Source organism: Solanum pennellii, chromosome 4 (assembly GCF_001406875.1).
Source record: "Solanum pennellii chromosome 4, SPENNV200".
NCBI lineage: Eukaryota > Viridiplantae > Streptophyta > Magnoliopsida > Solanales > Solanaceae > Solanum > Solanum pennellii.
Genome location: NC_028640.1, coordinates 68,723,986 through 68,745,372, shown reverse-complemented (window position 1 = coordinate 68,745,372; position 21,387 = coordinate 68,723,986). Strand labels below are relative to the sequence as shown.

Sequence of the window (21,387 nt, the reverse complement as noted above, 5' to 3'; positions counted from 1 at the left end):
GAAATTGTTCGATTGCATGGAGTTCCACTCTCCATCATATTAGATAGAGGTACGCAGTTTACTCCTAAGTTTTGGAAAACATTACATGCTGATTAGGTACTAGACTGGATCTTAGTACTGCATTTCACCCTCAGACCGTTGGTCAGTCTGAGCGAACAATTCAGGTGTTAGAGGATATGCTTCGTGCATGTGTGATAGAATTTGGTGGTCATTGGGATAAATTCTTGCCCTTAGCAGAGTTTTCATACAACAATAGCTATCACTCAAGTATTGATATGGCTCCATTTGAGGCACTGTATGGGAGGAGATGTAGGTCTCCCATTGGTTGGTTTGATGCATTTGAGGTAAGACCTTGGGGTACCGATCTTTTGAGGGAGTCGTTAGATAAGGTAAAATTCATCCAGAATAAGCTTCTAGCAGCTCAGAGCAGACAGAAGGAGTATGCAGATCGAAAGGTTAAGGACTTGAACTTTATGGAGGGTGAACAAGTCTTGTTGAAGGTTTCACCCATGAAAGGGGTGATGCGGTTTGGTAAGCGAGGTAAACTCAGTCCGAGGTATATTGGGCCATTTGAAGTCTTGAAGCGTGTGGGGGAGGTGGCTTATGAATTAGCGTTGCCTCCAGGACTCTCAGGAGTGCACCCGGTATTTCATGTGTCTATGCTGAAAAAGTACCATGGAGATGGAAACTACATTATTCGTTGAGATTCAGTTCTTCTCGACGAGATTTTGTCTTATGAGGAGGAGCCGGTTGCTATTCTAGCTAGAGAAGTCCGCAAGTTGAGATCAAAGAAGATTGCATCTATCAAGGTTCAGTGGAAGAATCGGCCAGTTGAAGAGCCCACTTGGGAGAATGAGGCTGATATGCAAGAAAAATATCCACATCTGTTTACAGATTCAGGTACTCTTTTTCGCCCTTGTTTTTCTTCTTGTAACGACCTGTTTAGTCGTTTTTAGCAGTAGAGTTTATTTCTGGTAATAACTGTCTGGGTCGACGGATCCCACGACGGACCGTCATNTCGACGGATCCTGCGACGGACCATCATGGGCATGACGAACCGTCGGGGGTCATCGTTCCAAAACACTTAATCTCTGAAAATCTGGGTACTGGGATCAACTCTCTGAACTTCACGACGGAATGGCAGGACGGACCGTCGTTGGCACGACGGACCGTCATCAATCTTTCCACAAAATTAACTCTCTGACACGTAGTATTAGGGGATCGGGTGTCACGAACCGACACGTAGTATTAGGGGATCGGAGTGTCATGTTCCGACACAAGAGGAATAAAGAGAATGAATCTTGAATTATGATGATATACTCAATTTAAAGAACCTAATTCCCAAACGAGTATGGTGTGGAGGCTTGAGCCCTCATAGATGTGCTTAGTGTTGTTGTCAAAGGGTTTTGTACTTGTTGTTGTCACCTGTTGAGTGTTGTAGTTGATTTTATATTATTACTTGATATATATTGCTTTCTATTTTGAGTTGGCCGATGATACCTACTCAGTACTTGTACTGACCCCTACTTTTATGTTCTTCTTGTTTTTTGTGGAGTGCAGCAAGTGCACCAGTGACTTCATCTCGTCCGCAACTCTAGCCAGTCTACAGCACGTCAGATTTCAGGGTGAGCTATTGTTCCTAGCTCGGACTGGATTCTCTCATTCACGTCTTGATGTCCTTGAAGCTCGGACATGGACTACCGTTTTATTCTTTATTTTAGTTCTTAAATATTCTTAGACTTAGTAATTTGAGGATAGATGTTCTTGATATGATGACTTCCAGATTTTGGGGATAATAGTTGATAAATTTTAGAATGTTTATTTATTGATTTTATTAATAAGATTTTGAGTCTTCCGCATTACGTTGGGATTTAGATTTGTTGGTTCGCTCACATAGTAGGATAAGTGTGGGTGCCACTCGCGGCTCGTTTTGGGTCGTGACAAACTAGTATTATGTTTGGTAGCATTAATGTATAAAATTTAGTACACCAAATATGTAAACTAAAATCTTGCAAAACTAATACATATATAATTTACGAAGCAATCTATGCTATTTTACATAGGGAAGAAGACAACATAACTAAATCCCGCACAATTAATCCGTACATTACTCATACATAACTCTAACCAGCTGCAACAAAACAACCCCTTACTTCCTAGCATATTTATGTATTCGAAAAGTTGGGGGAATCTACACAAATGGCTGGCCATGTAGCTGTTATACTTGAACAAAGAATACACTAGCATGACATTTCAGTAGCTACTATTTTCAACCTTGAAGCTGCTTGCAATTATAAGTGTTTGCTGTATTGATACCGAATAAGGGTGCTGCGCTAGCATAAGGACCGAAGGAACGAGCAACGCACCTATTGAAATGTTGAAGAGAGCAAAATGAACCCCATCTTCTCACCTGGTAAAACACCACCAAGAGCACCGGTGCCATCTTAGTGACCGACTGTACAGACAACACTCATTGTTGCACCTGTAGGATATGTTTTACGTTCATGACAATTCACAATACAGTGAAGCTATCAAAACATAGTTTGAATAGATCTCAAGACTCATCTACGATGATAATTTCTTTCTCAGATTGTAGGTATTAGTTCTTGAGAATTCTCGATGCTACTGAGACAAGGTGGCTTGGCAGCTCCATAGTAGAAGAACGCCATCATTTTGGACAGCTCATCTGCTGTTCGGCTCACTGCTCGAGGATAACAGTGAATAAAGTTAGATATAGAATGAGGATTTGAGATCAAGCCACAAAAGTCAAAAGCAATGTTCCATTAGATAGACTATAACCTTTCTCACGGTACAAGATTTTCCCTGCTTTAGTGAAGATGAGCTCGGGAAAAACAGAGACTTTCAAAGCAGACACCAAGTCAACTTCAACAACAGCATCAATTGCTACACACTAAAGGGAAAAACACTATCAATAGTGTGTTTGGAATATATAATTGGCTAAAGTTGAATGGTTTAACTAACCCTTGGCGATGGTAGCCTGCAATTCCAGATGATGTGGATAGCCTTCTCCAATTCATTCCGTGCCATTTCATTTTCCTTAGGCCTGCATGTAACACACGACTTTCATAAGATAACTGCAACCATTCATATAATCTTTCTCGAAAACTTACTTTAGGCCTCTGTTTTAAGGCTCAGCCAGTAACCAATTTTATGATAGGAAAATTCCTTCAAAGAAAGGAAAAGAGTTGTTTTTGTCAAATGAACACGACCTCAATTCTCAAGGAAGAGAAAGGAGTACACAGGAAAGCTTTTACCATCATGAAAAATGTATGGTCATTTTGTGAACCTAGTTATGCTGCTCTCTATAAGAAATGTTGTTTCTAGAATCCCAAGTCTTTCAATAATTTGAGGAAAAACTCTAAAAAATTAATTTTTACCTGGTCACTTCCACAAAATAATTGATATAGCCTAATATTAGAGCGAAAGCAGAAAAAATAGTGAACTTAGTGTCATTCTCTGCTAAGCTTTTAAGGACTGTTTGAGCACTCTAAATTTAACAGAACTCACTAATTAAATTTAGTTTATTGCAGCTATGACCTTTTTCCTGGCTTAATTGTGAATCGGTGGAGAGATTTCTAAAAGGTATATATTAGTACTGAGAAGACTAAAGAAACCTAGTGAATGATGGGCATATATATGCAAACTGCCATTTAGTATAAGAATTTGACACATAAATGCAGCCAGCAGATAACCTAGACTCTCAGAGAAGCAAGTAGATTCTAACTTTCACGCACATGGACAAGAAATAAAACAGAAACATGACAAAAATAACAGCGAAAGCACGTGCCCCTAACTAACAACTGATAGAACTGCATTTCATATCTAAGTCAAAGGCTATATCATTAATGAGAGATGTAAAGGGGTGGCGAGATCACCTTCTGTAGCGATTATGAACAAGAACAATAAGGGGACTGATGTCCTTATAGACAGTCTCCTCCCACTCTGCAGTGGTCAAGTCCTTAACTGGACGAATATAATCATCATCTTGCCATACTAATTCATTGTCGTCATCATTTTCATCGTCATCTTTCTTAACATTCTTGATACTGATCTTATTGAAGAATTGATCCAAGTTAAAACCTCGCCCATCAGCATCTTCTGGCCAATCAGGGTCTTCCTCATCAACAACAAGAGGGTAATCAGCCAAAAGCTTTTGCATCTTTTGTCTTCTCTCAACAGGATCTACCTCTTCCTCAACATCAGGAGACATTTTAATGACATCTCTTATCTTCCTCCTCCATTCCCGCCTTTCATCCTCATCCATATGAAAGTAATCGTCCCTCTTATGACCTCCATCAGAATCAGATTCAGATTCATCTCCATCATCTTCCTCTCCATTGCCAAATTTGAGCAACTCTTCTAGCTTCGAAGCTTTTGATCCCTTTAGTCTGAGACCATGAACCTGTTTTAATAGTCCATTGTCATAAACAGGGATTTGAAGAATATGAACATGTAATACAGATTAACAGCAATGGTGATGTTCAGATAATAAGAATAGAAGTGGAGAAATGTGCATACCGTCAATTGGGACCTCCAAAAGTTTGGTACTGATGGACCAAAATTATTCAATTTCAAGGAACAGAGATTAAAACTTCTCAGTCTGTTTTTCCTTTGTGGGAAAATTCCAAACACTGAAGGGAAGCTTCTCAAGCATTTCTCTTGTGAAGGTGGGGCCAAAAGCTGCAGCCTTAGGCTGTGTTGTAATTCCATTGTTCTAAAAAGATCAAAAGCATTGTAACTTAACATAAGAGAAACTACATGTAATAGCTAGACAAGATAATGCAGAGAAAAGATAGTGATGGCATGAAGTTATCCCATTTTCCAAATTTAATACTGGAACATCAGCTCTTCTATTTCTTCCCCACTTTTTTCTGACTTCTTTATCAGTGTACTCATCAAGTACCCTATGAAGGACAAATAACACTTGGTTTCGAGGTCAAATATAAGAAAATATATTTCTAGAATGAGGCTTGGAATGATTATGCATTTTCTTTGATTTCCTTGTCATTCCTCAGGTATTAGTATATGAGAAACGATTGACTTGATTTCCTCAACAAGAACAACTCAAAATGCAAATAGCATCTCTAAGATCACAAATAATACCTAAAGGGAAAGAAGTGCAGTGTCAAATAGTTGGTACAACCGAAGAATAGGCCGAATAGCTGCCACGCAATAGCAAAATGCACCCGTGTTTCAAATTGAGACGTGTCTATTTTTATAGAAATGGGAACTTCATTTTTATCAACAATTGAGTTTTTTCTCAACATCACAAAAGAACATATTCCCTATGAAGTCTTTCACTAGTCTGTCCATCATGTTTTGTACATGGTATGCCCACATGACATGTCTCCGGCAAAGACCTCCATTCCTGGTTCTCCTATAGTTGGATCCTCTAGAACCACAAGAATACTTAGTCAAAATGGGACACCAACTTAGCACCTTTTGAGTGAGATTTTGGGAAGAGTTGCTTCTCCTCCTACTAGGGAAAAGATGCCATCGAAGCGGCTAATCCCATGCATATTGGATTGACATTTAGTCGCACAAATTGCACAGTATCATAGATATTACCCAGCACCAGATTGATACACGTTATAGATGACAAATCAATTTCTTTATATGTCCGCCACTTTATCTTCTTTTTGGTCTTTCTTGAACGAAACATTTCTATGGAAAAGTAGAACGTCTTGTAGAAGTCTTACCAACTTTTAAGAACCTATCTTACAACTCCTAGATATTAAAACAAGCATCTTAAGAATCTTTTTAATCTATTTGCAAAATGACTGGATTCCACATCGTAGACAAGGAAATAGCATTGGATCTGTTTGTTACTATCTGAATCTGATTAAGCCAACTAGAGACGGCCCAAGGACATATCCCGATGCAGCACTCAGCCGCGTAAAGGACTTATACCTAGCATTTGCTGACCGGAACCTATCCTAGTATTACTCGCAAATCCTGCCCACATCAGCCTACTGACGTAACTTAACTACACCTATTATATAACATTAAGCAACATCAACAACCATAGAAAACAATAATCAATTCACATACTTGATAATCAACCATTCCTCAATAAGTTGCTTGAGTCCAAAAGAGGGGCAAAATCCCTATTTGAAGTGCTAATATTTCAATCTTAATGAGGATACAACAATAAGCCCTAACATATGAGGAAATCCACTAATTTACTATTACTAACTAAATAAACAAATCTAAGGTTATTGCTCTCATCCATTTCCAGTTACACTCACCAATTACTCGCCTATAGTTTTCAATGAAAGCAATACACCAACTTGTCACCCTTGGACTATATTAACTTTAACTTTGTTCCCACAGTAACCATTTCATCATTGTTATCTCCATACTTGGAGATTTTAGAAACCGAATGCAGTAGTTTTAGGCATAGCTGAAAAAAAGAAGCTTCGCTTTAATCCTAATTTAAATAGAAAACATGAAGCAAATGCACAACAACATATAAAAAGCACAAATAGTTTTAGGCATAGCTGAAAAAAAGAGAAAAAAAAAGATTGAGAGTTTAAAGCACATAAATTCAGTAGCTAAAGAATTCTTACTTGTTCAGATTAGTGTTGTCTCACTTCTCCACAGGTCAGTGTTGGAGTGAGAGTTTTTCCCCAGTTTTGTTACAAGCTTTGTTTTGTTAGAGATAATGAATGGCATGGAAGTAGCAATTGGATAAAATATTGACAGAAAATGGCTAAGTTTACAATGATTACCAAGTTCCATCCCAATTTCTTAAATTGTAAGCCAATTAATTGAAACCTAATTTATATTAGCAAAAAGGGTTGAACTGTAGTGGTTGAATTTCATTATTTTTTGCAAAGTTGGTAAAATGCTTCGTAACAAAGGTTATTTCATACTCAATAGAATTTGAATCGAAGTATTTATCACTCCATCACAATCCTTGTTGGTCACTTCTGACACTTTTACTCAATCTTCAATTATCTATTGCGAAATTTCAATATATTTTTGTTTAAAATTTCAGTTATACATTTTTGAAGTTCAATTATATATAATTAAGTTTAATTATCGTGTCTTACTTTAGTCATTTTTTATCAAACTTCTATGTATCATATATAAATATATTTTAGTCATTTCCGTATGAATAGTCATACATAATTAAAGTTCACTAATACGTATACATTTTAAAGAGAAATCCGATTAAAATGACTAAATTTCAGTACTACATAATTTCATAGTTGATTTTCTCAAGCTTAAAGTAGGTATATATATGCTAAAATTTTAAACAATTGGATACAAATTAAATAATTTTGTTAAAACCGGCTGCCCGTGAAATTCTTACCCTTTTATAGCCACATGGGCTCGGACTAGGATTTAGGCCCATTATTGGATTAGGATTGGGCCAAATATGGACTCTTTATTTTTTGGCCTGATCTATTACTGATCATCTAGAGTTGACGTTAAATTTTTACTTAAACATTTTATAAGCTTTGTTCATTTTAGATAATTTATATCAAAGCCTATTATGTCATTCTGATACTTTTTTTACAATTTCCTATTCACTCTTTGTGCGTGCTGAACAAACGCATCCAGCTGGATTAAATGGTCAATTATATCGTGCCAACTCATTTTAAAATCATATCATTATATACATAAATAAATTAAAAGTCAAAATAAATTGAAAGGATATTCTGAGTTAAAAGAAAAATGATTCCCTTCCGCCCCTCAACCCCAGTCATCTTCTCCATCAAATTTCTCCATTTTCATTGTCATTTTCATCATTTCTACCATCGTAGTTATCTTTTATTTTTAAAATTAAATTTTTTTGTGTGTGTGTGTCTTTTCCACCACTCTCATTCCACACGTTTATCTTGTTCGTTCCTTCATTTTCATGGTCGTTGTCATAATACTCACTCCGTTTTCATCGTCTTCTTCGCCGTACCCATTTCTTGATTTTATTTGTTGTTTAAAAGTGTAAACATGAAATTTGAATAAAGCAAATTCAGATTTTTCCTTTCTTTCTTTTTACTTAATTTTAATATTCTTTAAAAAAAGAAGTTAATATTTAGCTTGGAACATAAATATATAATTATATTTTTAACTTTGAAATGAATAATCTTCTTTCAATTGAACTATTGCAACTAAAGAAAAAATTTAAATACAAAATTTTGACGTCCATTGAATGATTTTAAGTTTGGGGAAATAAGGAAAGATGTAAAGGCTGAAAAATGGGGAAGAAAGAGATTAAAAAAAATAAACAAAATAGGCTAAATAAGCCTCTCACGGGTTATTAACGAGTGTGTTACACTTACCCTGTGTTTGAATCATTGTTATCCATTATATTGTATTGTATTGTTACTATACCTACAATGTATTGTACTATTTTGATTGTTACTTAAAATGTATTTTACTGTATTGTTAAATTTCGTTGTTACGTACCAATGAAAATCCTTATTTTATGGAACAACCAATTTTGTGTGTTCCTATTGTTACTTAATTTCTTTTTCAAATTATATTTTTACCTAATATTTCAAAATACTATTTTACCCTTTACCTTAATTATTTGAACACCTCCTACCTTAGAATACTTAAGGATATTTAAGTAAATTTATAAATTACAATACAATACGATACAATCAAACCAAACAATTAAAATGTTACTAAACAACAACAAATAATACAATCTAACTAAACATTGTATCTACCATATAATACAGTACAATAGAGTACATTAAAATACAATACATTATGAAACAATGGGTAACAATGATCCAAACAAAGTGTTACTTTGTCAAATTAGTAAAAAAGTGTTAAAATGACATAGTATAAACCTGATATAAGAGGTCTGAAATGAACAAAACCTACTTAATGTGTCTATGTGAAAGTTTGTGTCAACTTTAGATGGCTGCTGATGGTTCAACCTTATTCTTTAGTGCTCTTTTTTCCATGATTATCCCAAATGTAAATTGAAATTTATCCATTAAAAAAAGATCCGTCTTTTAAAAAAATACACCATAATATTCGTTGATATTAATCTAATTTAATTAGAATATATGATATCTTGTAGTTGTCCATAGACCAAATATTAGAAAAAGAATAATGATCGAATTAAGATAGTCATCGATCAAGCTAATTAAAGAATTAAGCATAAGAATTTCTTTTATTCTCAAAGATAAATTACAGTTTGATTGAGTTATTGAAATATAGAAAAGAAAGTAAGGTAACAAGGTCAAAAAAGTATTGATTTTTTTCTGTAATTCACAAGTATCACTGATGAAAAATTTCTTGAAATGTTAATAGTAATCCATTTAAAAAATTAAATGGTGCTATTCACAACAATAAAAATAGTTAAATCACATTGTTAATTATTATTATTATAATACTATACAACACGTAAACTATATCTATATAAGCTACAGACATGCTAAGTATTTTGTAAATATTTTTTTTTTTATAAAAATAAATATAAAGTTTAATATTTTTTTAATGCATAGAGGATAAGGAAGGGGGCAAGAAATCAGGCTTATTGTGTAGGATATGTACTTTGGCCGATAACATCGAATTAAAGTTGCTAAAGAATTTTATAAATTAATTTTAATAATCTATAGGATAAATGAAATTAGATTACCACTTTAAATGAAATAAAAGATAAGAATAAGGTACCAGAAATAGGAAAAAGAAGAAAGAATCGGAATTAGAATTTTGACAAACAACGTTGAATGGGAAACTTAGCAATCATTAATCTCAAGTTCGATGCTCCCAACTTGTTTCATATAATAATCGAAAAAAATATATCTTTTTGATATAATAATAAATATTGATTGAGCGACTATTTAACTTGAGCATGAAGATTACTCTTAGAATATTTCTAGCGTACGTGGAACCAAACTATAGGTTATATTGGAATTTTGATTTCCACTTTTACCGGCCACTTTGCATAATTCTTTTATTGCGATGGATTCATAGTTAGCGTTTGTTTGAAGGTGAATACTAGATTTTGACCTCTGCATATATATGCTATATATTTAGTATTCTATTATTCTAGAGCCTAGTTGGTAACATGTCCCTGCCTACCATAAAATTATTTGATTGATGTTTTGGGTAATATTTGAGATCTTATGGCAAAAATTGATGACACAATAATGTTGATGATGGAAGTTATGTGGCCTTCTATAAGATACTCGTGATTTATCAAATTGTTAGTCAATACAAAAAATCAAATTGATTCCATTAATTAGCTAGTATGGTGTATTATTATCAATTTCTTATATAATGAACGTCAAAATTTTCATATATATTATTTCTTAATACAATTTTGTTTTTCAAATTCATGTACAACTTTCGGAATGTCCATTATGATAGAACATTCTGATATATATTTCTTCTACTTCTCCAAATATAAAGAGCTTTCACATCGCAATAATTATAGCGACTTGATCTTTCACAAGTGGATATTTTTTGGTGTTTATTGTTGGGGTGATATAGTTGGGGCTGGTTCAGATAGGAGTAATCACTGATCATAGTTCGTTTGATAAATTTGATTAAGTAGTAAAATATGCCTTTATTACAAGTCAGCTATAACTTTTGATATGTGATGTTAACTCAGTACACTATAACAAAAATAACTTTTACCGGCATTAAATATTGATATTAAGAAAAAATGCTAAAGTTTTTATCGGCATTAGTTAAGTGTCATAAGAACCAATGTCGTTAAAAGCTTTAGGGACATATATAAAGAGTATCAATTGTCGCTAAAAATATATATTTAACGACATTATAAATTAATTACCGCTAATAATCATTTTTGTTATAGTGATGCTTGATCCGAACAAATAACATAAAAGTCAATATTACAATTTCAACTTCCATGACATATTGCATTTGGTAGGTGTTTAGACTGAAAGGATATTGTTAGATAATGCTAACATCCATTTTTATGTTAAAGCTCGTAAATTTTAAAGAATAACAAATGTCAACTTGCAAGCAATATTCCAGTTTGTATGTATAGAGACATCAAACATATAGACATTTCCTCAGTTAATTACCCACTTGTATTTGATTGACTTGTTGTCTCACTTATACTCACAATTTTAAGGATCGAATCAAATTATTTACAAAAAAAATGCAAATATCTGACAAGTCATACACCGTCTTTTTTCTTTATCTTTAACCATATCCGAATATTTACATAATCTTGTAAGAATCAAAAATTCCTTTTTACTTTTTAATTCCACAGCGTGTCCAATATCTGTATTGAAGATTTACTAAATTATCTGTATTGATGATCTTTTTTTTGGAGCATCACTTTTAATGTACTTCATCTGTTTCTATTTATATGTTGTCTTTACTAGAAATAGATAATTCTTAATATTTGTTATTTCATAAAATTAATACATAAATGATACTATTTCTTTCTTTTACTCCTGAGAGTTATTAGTTTTGAAAATATAAATTTGATCAATATTGAAAAACTAATTGATTATTTCATGTTCATTGATCAGTTTAATTAATCAAAATAAACTAATTTTTGTTCATTTAGTGAAAACTTGACTTCAAGAGAATATATACCAAATAAATAAGTAAACTTACATAGTTTATTAAGGGACATGAAATCTAAAAGGCATAATACATATATATGCTCTTTAACTTGACCTCATTTCATATTTATATCCTCAAACTTTGGGTATGCACAAACAAAACTTAAACTTGTATAAAATTAAACAAATAGACATATTAGTCCTATGTGGTACGATACACATAGAACACCACGTAGGATGCAAATTGTCATGTAAGATGCCACATAAGACGTGTGTGTCTATTTATTCAATTTTATACAAGTTTAAGTGTCTACTTGTACATACAAAAAGATGGAGGACATAAATGTAATAAGACAAAGTTAAAGGGCATATTTGTTTATTATGTCAAATCTAAAATGGTGACATATAAATAGAAACAACGAAAGTAACTTTTTTTTCATTTTTTCAAGAACATGATCCAAAACTTTTGATTAACGACAAAAGAATCTTAATCATCCCACCATAAGTCATATGAATATCGCGAGTTGGAACATATATAAAAAAGGGTAAATAATGGCATAGGAAGATTCTAAAAAATTTATTCCTTTAAATATATGGCTATATAAAGAGGACTTTACAATTAATCTATGAATCCATGTGCAATAAGTACAATATATAGATAGCAAATTTAAGTATATTTTATCATCCATCACTGGAAGAGCTTGGAAAGATAGGGAAAATTCTTGGATTTTCCATTTTAGAAGGAAGAAATAATAAGGTTAGACAGTCTACAAATGAGGGACAAAATCAAGTTTGTGTTTATAGATATTATCCACATTCTGATCTTGTTCAGCTTATTCCACCTTCTGCTACTACTGAAGCTAGAGTTGTTTTTACTCAATTACCAGACAGAAAAACACCAACTGTGGCTTTCTAGGACCTAATTAAGTTGTTCGGGATTCTCCATTAATATTATCATAATCGTGTCAAATCCTTCAAAACTGTCTACTTTTGAAGGATATGACACACACCTGATGACTGATGACATTTTTGAAGAGCCTGAACAATATAAACCAGGACTAGTTTATGTTATCTTAATATTAGATATGTATGTAGTATGTTACACTAGGAAATTAAAGTACTTGTTTACTGTACCTACTTGTACACACTTTCACTTTTAAGTTTTTAGTGTGGAAGTTTGTGTCACTGTTAGTTTTTATCCTCAGTGTCCATATTAGTGACTAGTTTGGTCTTCAAATACTCCTTCAAATCTATTTCTATGTGATAAATAGATCATATACCGCACAGAGAAGATGTACTAAAATAACTATTTATATTAAATATAATTTAAGGGAGAACAATATCTTCAAACTTCATTACTTGTAGGATTATATTAAGTAAGTTGTACATTGTTGTCTTTTTTATCCGTCAGTTATTAATAATTAACATTTAATTTTACATAAAAAAATAAATATATGTTATATTGATTTTACTTTTGATGACTTTATTACCTCAAATATGGAATAACAATATAATTTTACATAACATATGAATAATTAAAAGATGAAATGATTAACGGATGAAAATTTATGATTAGTAGCTAATAAATGGATCAAGATTGCACATTTCAAAATAGTTAAAGGTTAAATGTGCTTAAATTTTATATCCCATTGACTACACTTAGAATTTATCAGTAACTATGAGATCAAAAATGCTATTAACCTATAATTTAATTGTAAACCTTCCCTTACATCTTCTATATTTATAAATAAAATATCACAACATACTTAAAATATTTATAATACCACAAGTTTTTTTTTCCTTTCTTAAACACGGTGCTCAATGTGCCACAAGTTAAAACTTAGAATATATTCAAATAAGTAGATTTTCTCTAACATTTTGAGATAAATAACATTATTTTCATTCATTATTATTGTTATATATTTTTTTTAGAGTCAAACGATAATATTTTAACTAGCATCTTATAATGTATTTTTTTATCATATTGATGTTCAAATAATCGTAATTTATAGTATTTTTGTATAGTTTTTTAATATTAATTTTTTTTATTTAAACTATTGAATCAATATAATTTCATTTTACTTTAAAAATTAATCAATTGACTTTCAAAATGTAAAATGACTAATAAAATGAACAGAAGGAGTAGTAAGTACTAACTAACCAAAAATAAATAAAACTCATCAAATTTGACCATCAAAAGACTGAAAATGTCAAACATAATATATATATCAAGAGAAAACGTTTTACTTTTTGGCACCCAGTGACACTATTAATGTACTTTAAGTGGTCGTTAACTCAACTGTTTAACAAGATAGTGAATATGTTTTTTTTGGGACTTAATTAAGGAAGAATTTTGTGTTTTATTGAAGGGATAATGCATAAGTATCTCTTCAATCTATGTTCGAAATTTTAGAGACACATTTATATTATACTAAACTTATTTTATTAATAATTTTCTACCCTTTTTCGGCCTACGTGGCACTATATAGTGGGTCCAACGCTGATTGATTTTTTCTTTCAAGTTAATACCACGTAGATCGAAAAGGGATAGAAAATTACTTATAAAGTAAGTTCTGGGGGTAATATGACTTAGTATAGTATAAGTGTGTCTCTGAGATTTCGGGTATATAGATTGAGAGAATACTTATACATTTCCCCTTTGTTGAACACTAAAAGTGTCATGTCAATCTTAAACTCTGAAATAAAGTAAAATATCCTAAAATTAAATTTATCTTATATTTAATTGTGAACAAATTCATATTAGCAATTAAACACATATATTTTATCCTCCATTAGAAATCCTTGACATTCCATCTCATGCCTTATAACTTTATATTATATTCTCTCATCTTTAAATAAAATGAATTAATTTAGAAAAATAAAATTTTAAAATAATTTTATCTACTAACCAAACCACTTACCTTTATTATCCACATCGATTACATTTCCAACGCTACCCAATAAGATAGTGAAGCAAGAATTTCAAATTAAATTATTGCTTGACTTTGGTAAAATAGACCTTTTGATGATTTGTCTATTTTTTGTTGGATTCCTATACAGGTGGTCATATTGTTAAGAATCTTTTATTCTATTAGCCCACGTATGAAGCTTATTTATTTTAATTTTGATGAGGCAAAAGCATATCTAGTAATATCCATAATCTGAAAAATCAATCATGCAAAAAAGTGAAGTATACTGATGAATTGGATTTCCACTTTGTTCCTAAAAAACAAACTTTTTGAAGAATTGATTCTTTATGTTATGTTCCTTTTATCCAGCAGCTCACAAACATTTAATTCACCAACCTCATACCTAGCTCAGAACATCTTTAATCTTTTAACATATTGGCAAGTTGGAATAAGTTCACTTCGGGAATTTGAAAATTCATGTGACACTTTAATTTATTTATTTTTCAATAAAATAAAAGAAGGAATGCTTCACCTCTATTCTAACCGGCTGAAATAGCTTAGTGATAAAGCATAGCCTTACTAAAGCTGATATCGAGGGTTAATGATATTTTTTTATATTTAGTAAAAGTTTAATCTTGTTATAAAGTAAAGATTATATAATCAAAAAAAAAGACAAGAAGAGAGAATAGTAGTAACTAACTTCATTTTGACTTTGTGTTCATGTCTTTCTCAATACATTGAAGTGGCTATTTATAAGCCAATTACTTGGTTATTACTATTGCTATAGTAGGAGGACAACTTGGGGCACCAGGATTAGTAACTTGGGCAAGGGAATTTGCTATAGTAAGTGGGTCCCGTTGTCACATCCTGAGCCCACATCCTGGGTGGGATTGGCACTCGAAGATCATTGCTGATCTCGAGCGGGCTCTTGGTCTGACTTACTTACTCAACGAAGACTTAAACACAAGAGATAATTCATGAAAATAACTTAAAAGTAATAACTTGGCAAAAATGGCAACTCATGTCTTAAACGTGTACAACTGAAATGAACAAGACTAAAGAACTAATACTATTTGTTTATGAAGCTTCTAAAACAAAGAGGGATATTGGGACAGGACCCCCGATCATCCTAACAGATGAAAACTAGAAAGCAAGAGATAAAAGATGTCCTCCGAAATGTAAGGAGGCTCACCAACTGACTCTGAGCTGCTCACTGGAATCAACGGTGCGTCGGATGCCTATCCTAGTTACCTGTGTCTACATCATAAGACAATACAGACCAACTAGCATCAACACATTGAATGTATGTGTATGCGAGTTGGAATGCTAAACACAACTTAAGCTTGAAAAGATTTGAAGGGAACACTTACCTTGGCTCTCCTCAACTCAATGAATAACTTAACTCAACATAAAGCAATAAAACACATGCCAATATGACTTTTGTGATGTTAATTAAATTAAAACCAAAACAAGTAAGGTTAGAATTACACAAAATGGCAAATAAGCAAATAAATATAAGTCAAATAACTAAAGAAATAATTGACTTGAGCCCAAGTTTAGTTGTTGTCTTCAGCCCAAATTAAGCCCTCAAGAACTGTTACACCTTGGGCCTTCGGCCTATTTTTGTTGTGTATATTCACTATATATGCTTAACGTATATCAGTGTATATTAGCCTTGTATCAGCACCTTCCACTTATATTTTTTTGCTTCCGAAACCTGTGTCTCAAATTTTAGGTCTTGTATTTGCTGCATTGATTTATATATAAGTATATACGATAGTGTACATCAGCATATGTATACAGCCCATTTTCGCCTCTCGAACACCTGTTTTTCCAATTTCCAGCTTCAAGACATGTTCCGATGACTTGGTTGACTTAATGAAGCATAATATTGAGCCTCCAGGGCTCACCTCGAAGGTAAGTCCACCATGGACTCGAACGGGTTCATATAACAAATGAGATAAACATTTTGGAATAAAGAAACAAATAATACATAACTTAATTGACATAAGAGTGATTTAATTATTTGAAGATCCAAAAAGCAACCAAAGCAATTTTTAGTAACAAAGAGGTAACCAAACATGTCAACACACAAAAGAAAAGAGCAAATAGGCAGAACATGTGTTAAGCAGTGACTCCAAACACAATAAAAAACTTAAGTCCAAGCAACAGGTAATAAAGGGAGGGTGGAACTCAAGATCATAACTTCAAGTTGAGTTTAACATAACAGCCCAAACAGTTATCCACAACCAAACTCATGTGAACAAGAGGATTTGAAAAAGACATGAAGGATATATAGAAAAATATAAATCAATAAGGATTATGGCTTGCACGAAACAGAAGTAGTAAAAGAAAAAATATTATGGGGATAATGCCCAAGTACCCCCTCAACCTATGCCCGAAATCTCAGAGACACACTTATACTATACTAAGGTCCTATTACCCCCCTGAACTTATTTTATTAATAATTTTTTACCCCTTTATAGCCTACGTGGCACTATCTTGTGGGTCCAACGATGGTTGACTTTTTTTTTCAAACTAGTGCCACGTAAGCTAAAAAGGGGTAGAAAATTACTTATAAAATAAGTTCAGGGGTAATAGGACCTTAGTATAGTATAAGTGTGTCTCTGGAATTTCGGGCATAGGTTGAGGGGGTACTTGTGCATTTTCCCAATATTATGTCAATTCAAACACACAGAGGTATGACATTCAACAATAGCTTGTAAAGTCAATACGATTTAAACACCCTAGGAAACATCCTCCTGAAATTAGACAAAACTCACTGATTTAAATAAGAGTGCGTGAACTTGAAGCCCTTGTTAAAGATGTAACTTCAAACGACTATATTTTAATCAAGAAAGACTCACTTCATGCTTGTAGTACTAACTCCACAAAAATAGAAAGGCTTCAACCAGATTGTAGGTTGGAATTTTAAAACAGTTTGCTATCTTGCAATGAATATAATGAGCAAGAGCAAATTGAAATAAGATACATACTTGTTGATGTTGATAACATTAATATCAATATGTATACTCGATCAACAAAAAGAAATTAAAATCTTCAAAGTTTCTTTATTTTGACTATTCATTTGGATATACAATCTTCAAAGTTTCTGATAAATAAAAGTACTATAAGCCATATGAATTAACAATTTAAAATATTCGAAGGATATACAAATAACAATAGAGAATTTCTTATTTAATTTTTGAAATTCAAACTTTGTCATTTAAATGTGACGGGGAGTATACAATATTGTCCTGTTAAATTACTGTAATTTCATCTTTGATTTCCACTATTGATTTATTTCCCTCTCTGCTTCTCTAGTCTTTCCCCATAGGACCAAGTAAAGCCCACCAACTAGCAATATTCCTCCACATACACTGCCAAAAACAAAAAACAAAAGAACAAAAAATTGAGTATTTGAAGTTTAATTATAAAAGAATTGAATCATTAAGTTGAATATTAGCAAAATCGTTACTTATATCTGGTATAGATCATATTCATTCCTAATAGGAAAAATAGCAAAAACGTCATGTATATATATTGGTGTGCAAAATTCGAATTGGTTGATAAATCGAATCGAAAAAAATGTTATTGAGTTATTAAATTTTTAATGGGTTTATAAAAAAATTATTGAATTATTGATTCGGTATCAGTTTTTATTATTGGGTTATTGGGTAAATTGATAACTCAATAACACGCTAATAATTTATTACTTTACCCTTCTTAATTATTAAATATTTATAATTTAAAATATAATTAGACACAATAAGTATATCAAATTATTAGTACTCTACCAACTTCATACTAGGCCCCTTCACTAAGTTTTTAAAGTAAGGGTTTCACGATTGTAGCTATTTGATTTTAGTTTTAGTCTTGTTAGACTATTTTATTTTAGTTTTAGTTTGCAATTGTAAGTTATAGCATTTGTAAGTTTGTAAAGATTCGTAATTTTGATTAACATAAAAAAATGCATACTATGTTTTAGTGGTAACATGTAATTATAGCCTTCGTACAATATTTTCTCTTATTGATGCAAATTCTCATTATCTTTCTTGTTTCATTATATCAAAGCATTGAGAGAAGTGAGAAGACAAATAATATTTTCCAGACATTTTTTTATTGGATAAACCGAAAATCAAATCGATAATAATCAATAATCGATAAATCGAAAACCGATAAAAAATATCTTAATTGATATATTTAAAAATTGAAAATCAATAAACCAAATCGATAATATATGAAACAGAGTCGAACCTATCGATGCACAACCCTATCTATATGAACTAATTTGATGATTGAAATGGCGGTGTTACCTTCCCACGTAAAGTGTTTCCTTCCATAAAAATGCCGACACAATGGCAGTTATGATGAGTGATAGTGGAGTGAACATAGATACAAATACTGGCCCTTTTTTCTCTACAGTCCAAAGTTGTATCCAATATGTCAAGCCTGTAACAATATAACCCTGCAAAGTTTTTGGTGAATAATTATATTACATAGTAAAAGTAAAAACCAATAATTTATGCCATAAACAACAAAAAAGGTGAATTTCATAGATGTTCATCTAATTTTCAACCCACTTGGAGGGAAAAAAAACATGAGATATCGTACTTTGTGTTGAGATGGAAAATAAGAATTTTTTAATTTTTATTTTAAATTGATGTCTGTTGAGAATATAATTAAATTATAAAAATATTTTTCTCTAATAACTAAGCTTTTAGATGAGATGGTCATACATTTCAACATGGTATCATTTCAATATGGTATCAGAGCAAGTAGAATTATTGAGATCAAAACTCACTGACATTCAAAATTAAAAAGAATTTTCACATGATTGACCTATGAAAAAAATCAAGCTCACACGTGACAATTTATCAACCAAAAAATTGTCAAAACGACGTAACGGGGTGTTGAAGATAATGTTATATTTCCAAGAATTAATTAAATTAAATTGAAACAAAAATCATGTTTTTGAAATACCATAGGAGAAAACATACACAATAAGCTACTGAAAAAAGATTAATGTCCCATTTTAGCTTCCATGCTGATATATTCCTTTCCATCACCATGGCACAAATTGAAGATTGTATCCAGCTAAACAAGCAATACAGAGTGGCAAGACGAAGTTTTGCTGGATATTGTTTCACAATACGAACCTAAAAAAAAAAAAAACAATCAGAGTTTCTTTTTAAATCTCGTAATCTTAAGCTTGTCAGATATTCTTTACTATATATTGAAAGAGATGCTCTTTATGAAAAGTAAAACACTTAAAGTGACTCGTGACTCAGATATAATCAAATATACCTGTAAAATGAGCCATAGAGACCATGTCAAGTTAGCTAAAACCATGACTAGTGAACCTTTTAACCACTCTTCCTTCAAACTATAATTCAAATTTGAGCTATGAGTTCCCCTTGTGTTCCCTTTGAACCAATTCATGAAATTCAATTGTGGACCTTTAACTAAGGCAAATACCAAAGCTCCTGTAACACCAATTGAAGAACCCAACAATTTTGCCATTCCATGTGATTTCTTTATTGCAAGAGCCTCCACTCTGTATATTTTATTTTTTTAAAAAAAAACAAACAGAAAATTAAGTACATATATGGTTCCTCTGTTCATTTTTACTTGTCACATTTCGTTTCTAGGGAGTTAAACTGTATAGACTATGAACAATTTTATAACATGTGATTTTTCATATGGTATAGTTTTTAAATATCTAAATTTAAAATAGTGAATAAGTTAGATTCGAAAATTAATTTAAGTTAACATACTCTCATAAAATAAAACGTGACAAGTAAAAGTGAACAGTCAGGTAGCTGTAAAGTGTACCTTAAAATTACTGCCATAAAAAAAGTGATGGCTGGAATTAAGTTAGTGGAGGCTGCAGCAAATGTTGCTGTGGTGTAATGTATGGAAAAATAGTATAGATCCAAACTTAGAGTGCTGAAAAAAAAATGTAACAAAATTAATTGAGGCAAATGATTAACATACAATAAATTAAATAATTAATAGTGAACTTTACCTAAGTAATGACATCAGGAAGATCTTCAATATGATGTTGTAGGATAAAGGAACATCAGATTTTCTGTTTTAGTTAAAACAAAAAGTTGAAAATTGCATATATACAATATAGTTGTTAAGCTTGTACATACACTACTAAAAAATCGCGAATTTATTATATTAACCTTTCAAAGAAGGCAGCGAGGGGGGCTAACGCGATGATAGCAAATGCTTGGCGATAAGTGACGAAAACATAAGGGTTCATCCCTTGAGATATTGCAGCTTTAGAAAACAAGGCCATGCCTGCAAAAATAGCTTGTGTAAGGAGCATGGCAATGTAGTGTTTTTGTTTTTCCATTGACATGGCACAACTAATTACTAAGTGCTTCATTTTCTTCTCAATTTGGTTTTCTTGTCATGTTGGTGCATCAAAGGACTCTTCAATTTATAGACAAACCATAGACTTGGTACAATACTTATTTTTTCTAGTCTGTTTGATCAAACTTCCAAATTCTGAATAATGATTTTTTTGTCAAAAGTGCTTTTTCGAAAAAAAAATACTTTTGAAAAGTAGCAAGTTGTGCACTTTTGCAAATATTAGAGTAGCAATTTTCACATGCTCGAGTAGGGGAGCTACTATTTTATAAAGCTTTTTCTATAACAATTTATGTTACATTACTCAAACAAACTTATTATTTGTTTTCTAATAGCTTATTATTATTTTTTTAAACCTCCTCTACTACTTGATAATAAATATTTTCAACCACTTAAACACGTCTCACTTATAAAATACCTTCTCTAGAATAAATATCTTTTTTACAATATATACATTTAGCTTCCCAAAACCCAGATCACTTAAGTGGGGTCAAGGTTTATTTTACCTCTCTTTTTGACTAACAAGTCCTATTCAAAAAGCCAATGTTTCATAGTCAATTGTG

General features: G+C 31.9%; 2 protein-coding genes across 2 annotated transcripts; both read right to left on the bottom strand.

Moving 5' to 3' along the window:
- Positions 1-1,995: 1,995 nt before the first annotated feature.
- Positions 1,996-6,760, bottom strand: LOC107018382 (thioredoxin-like fold domain-containing protein MRL7L, chloroplastic). The gene is made up of 6 exons (XM_015218848.2): positions 6,591-6,760; positions 4,540-4,735; positions 3,897-4,423; positions 2,983-3,064; positions 2,800-2,911; positions 1,996-2,701 (listed from the first exon to the last, which is right to left on the bottom strand). Exons 2-6 carry the CDS (start codon positions 4,729-4,731, stop codon positions 2,586-2,588), a joined length of 1,029 nt encoding a protein of 342 aa, XP_015074334.1. The 5' UTR covers positions 4,732-4,735; positions 6,591-6,760; the 3' UTR covers positions 1,996-2,585.
- A 10,854-nt stretch (positions 6,761-17,614) lies between these two features.
- Positions 17,615-20,904, bottom strand: LOC107017286 (WAT1-related protein At1g43650-like). Its single transcript, XM_015217548.2, has 7 exons — positions 20,635-20,904; positions 20,472-20,534; positions 20,279-20,392; positions 19,751-20,000; positions 19,444-19,602; positions 18,760-18,911; positions 17,615-17,823 (listed from the first exon to the last, which is right to left on the bottom strand). Exons 1-7 carry the CDS (start codon positions 20,838-20,840, stop codon positions 17,736-17,738), a joined length of 1,032 nt encoding a protein of 343 aa, XP_015073034.1. The 5' UTR covers positions 20,841-20,904; the 3' UTR covers positions 17,615-17,735.
- Between the last annotated feature and the right edge of the window lie 483 nt (positions 20,905-21,387).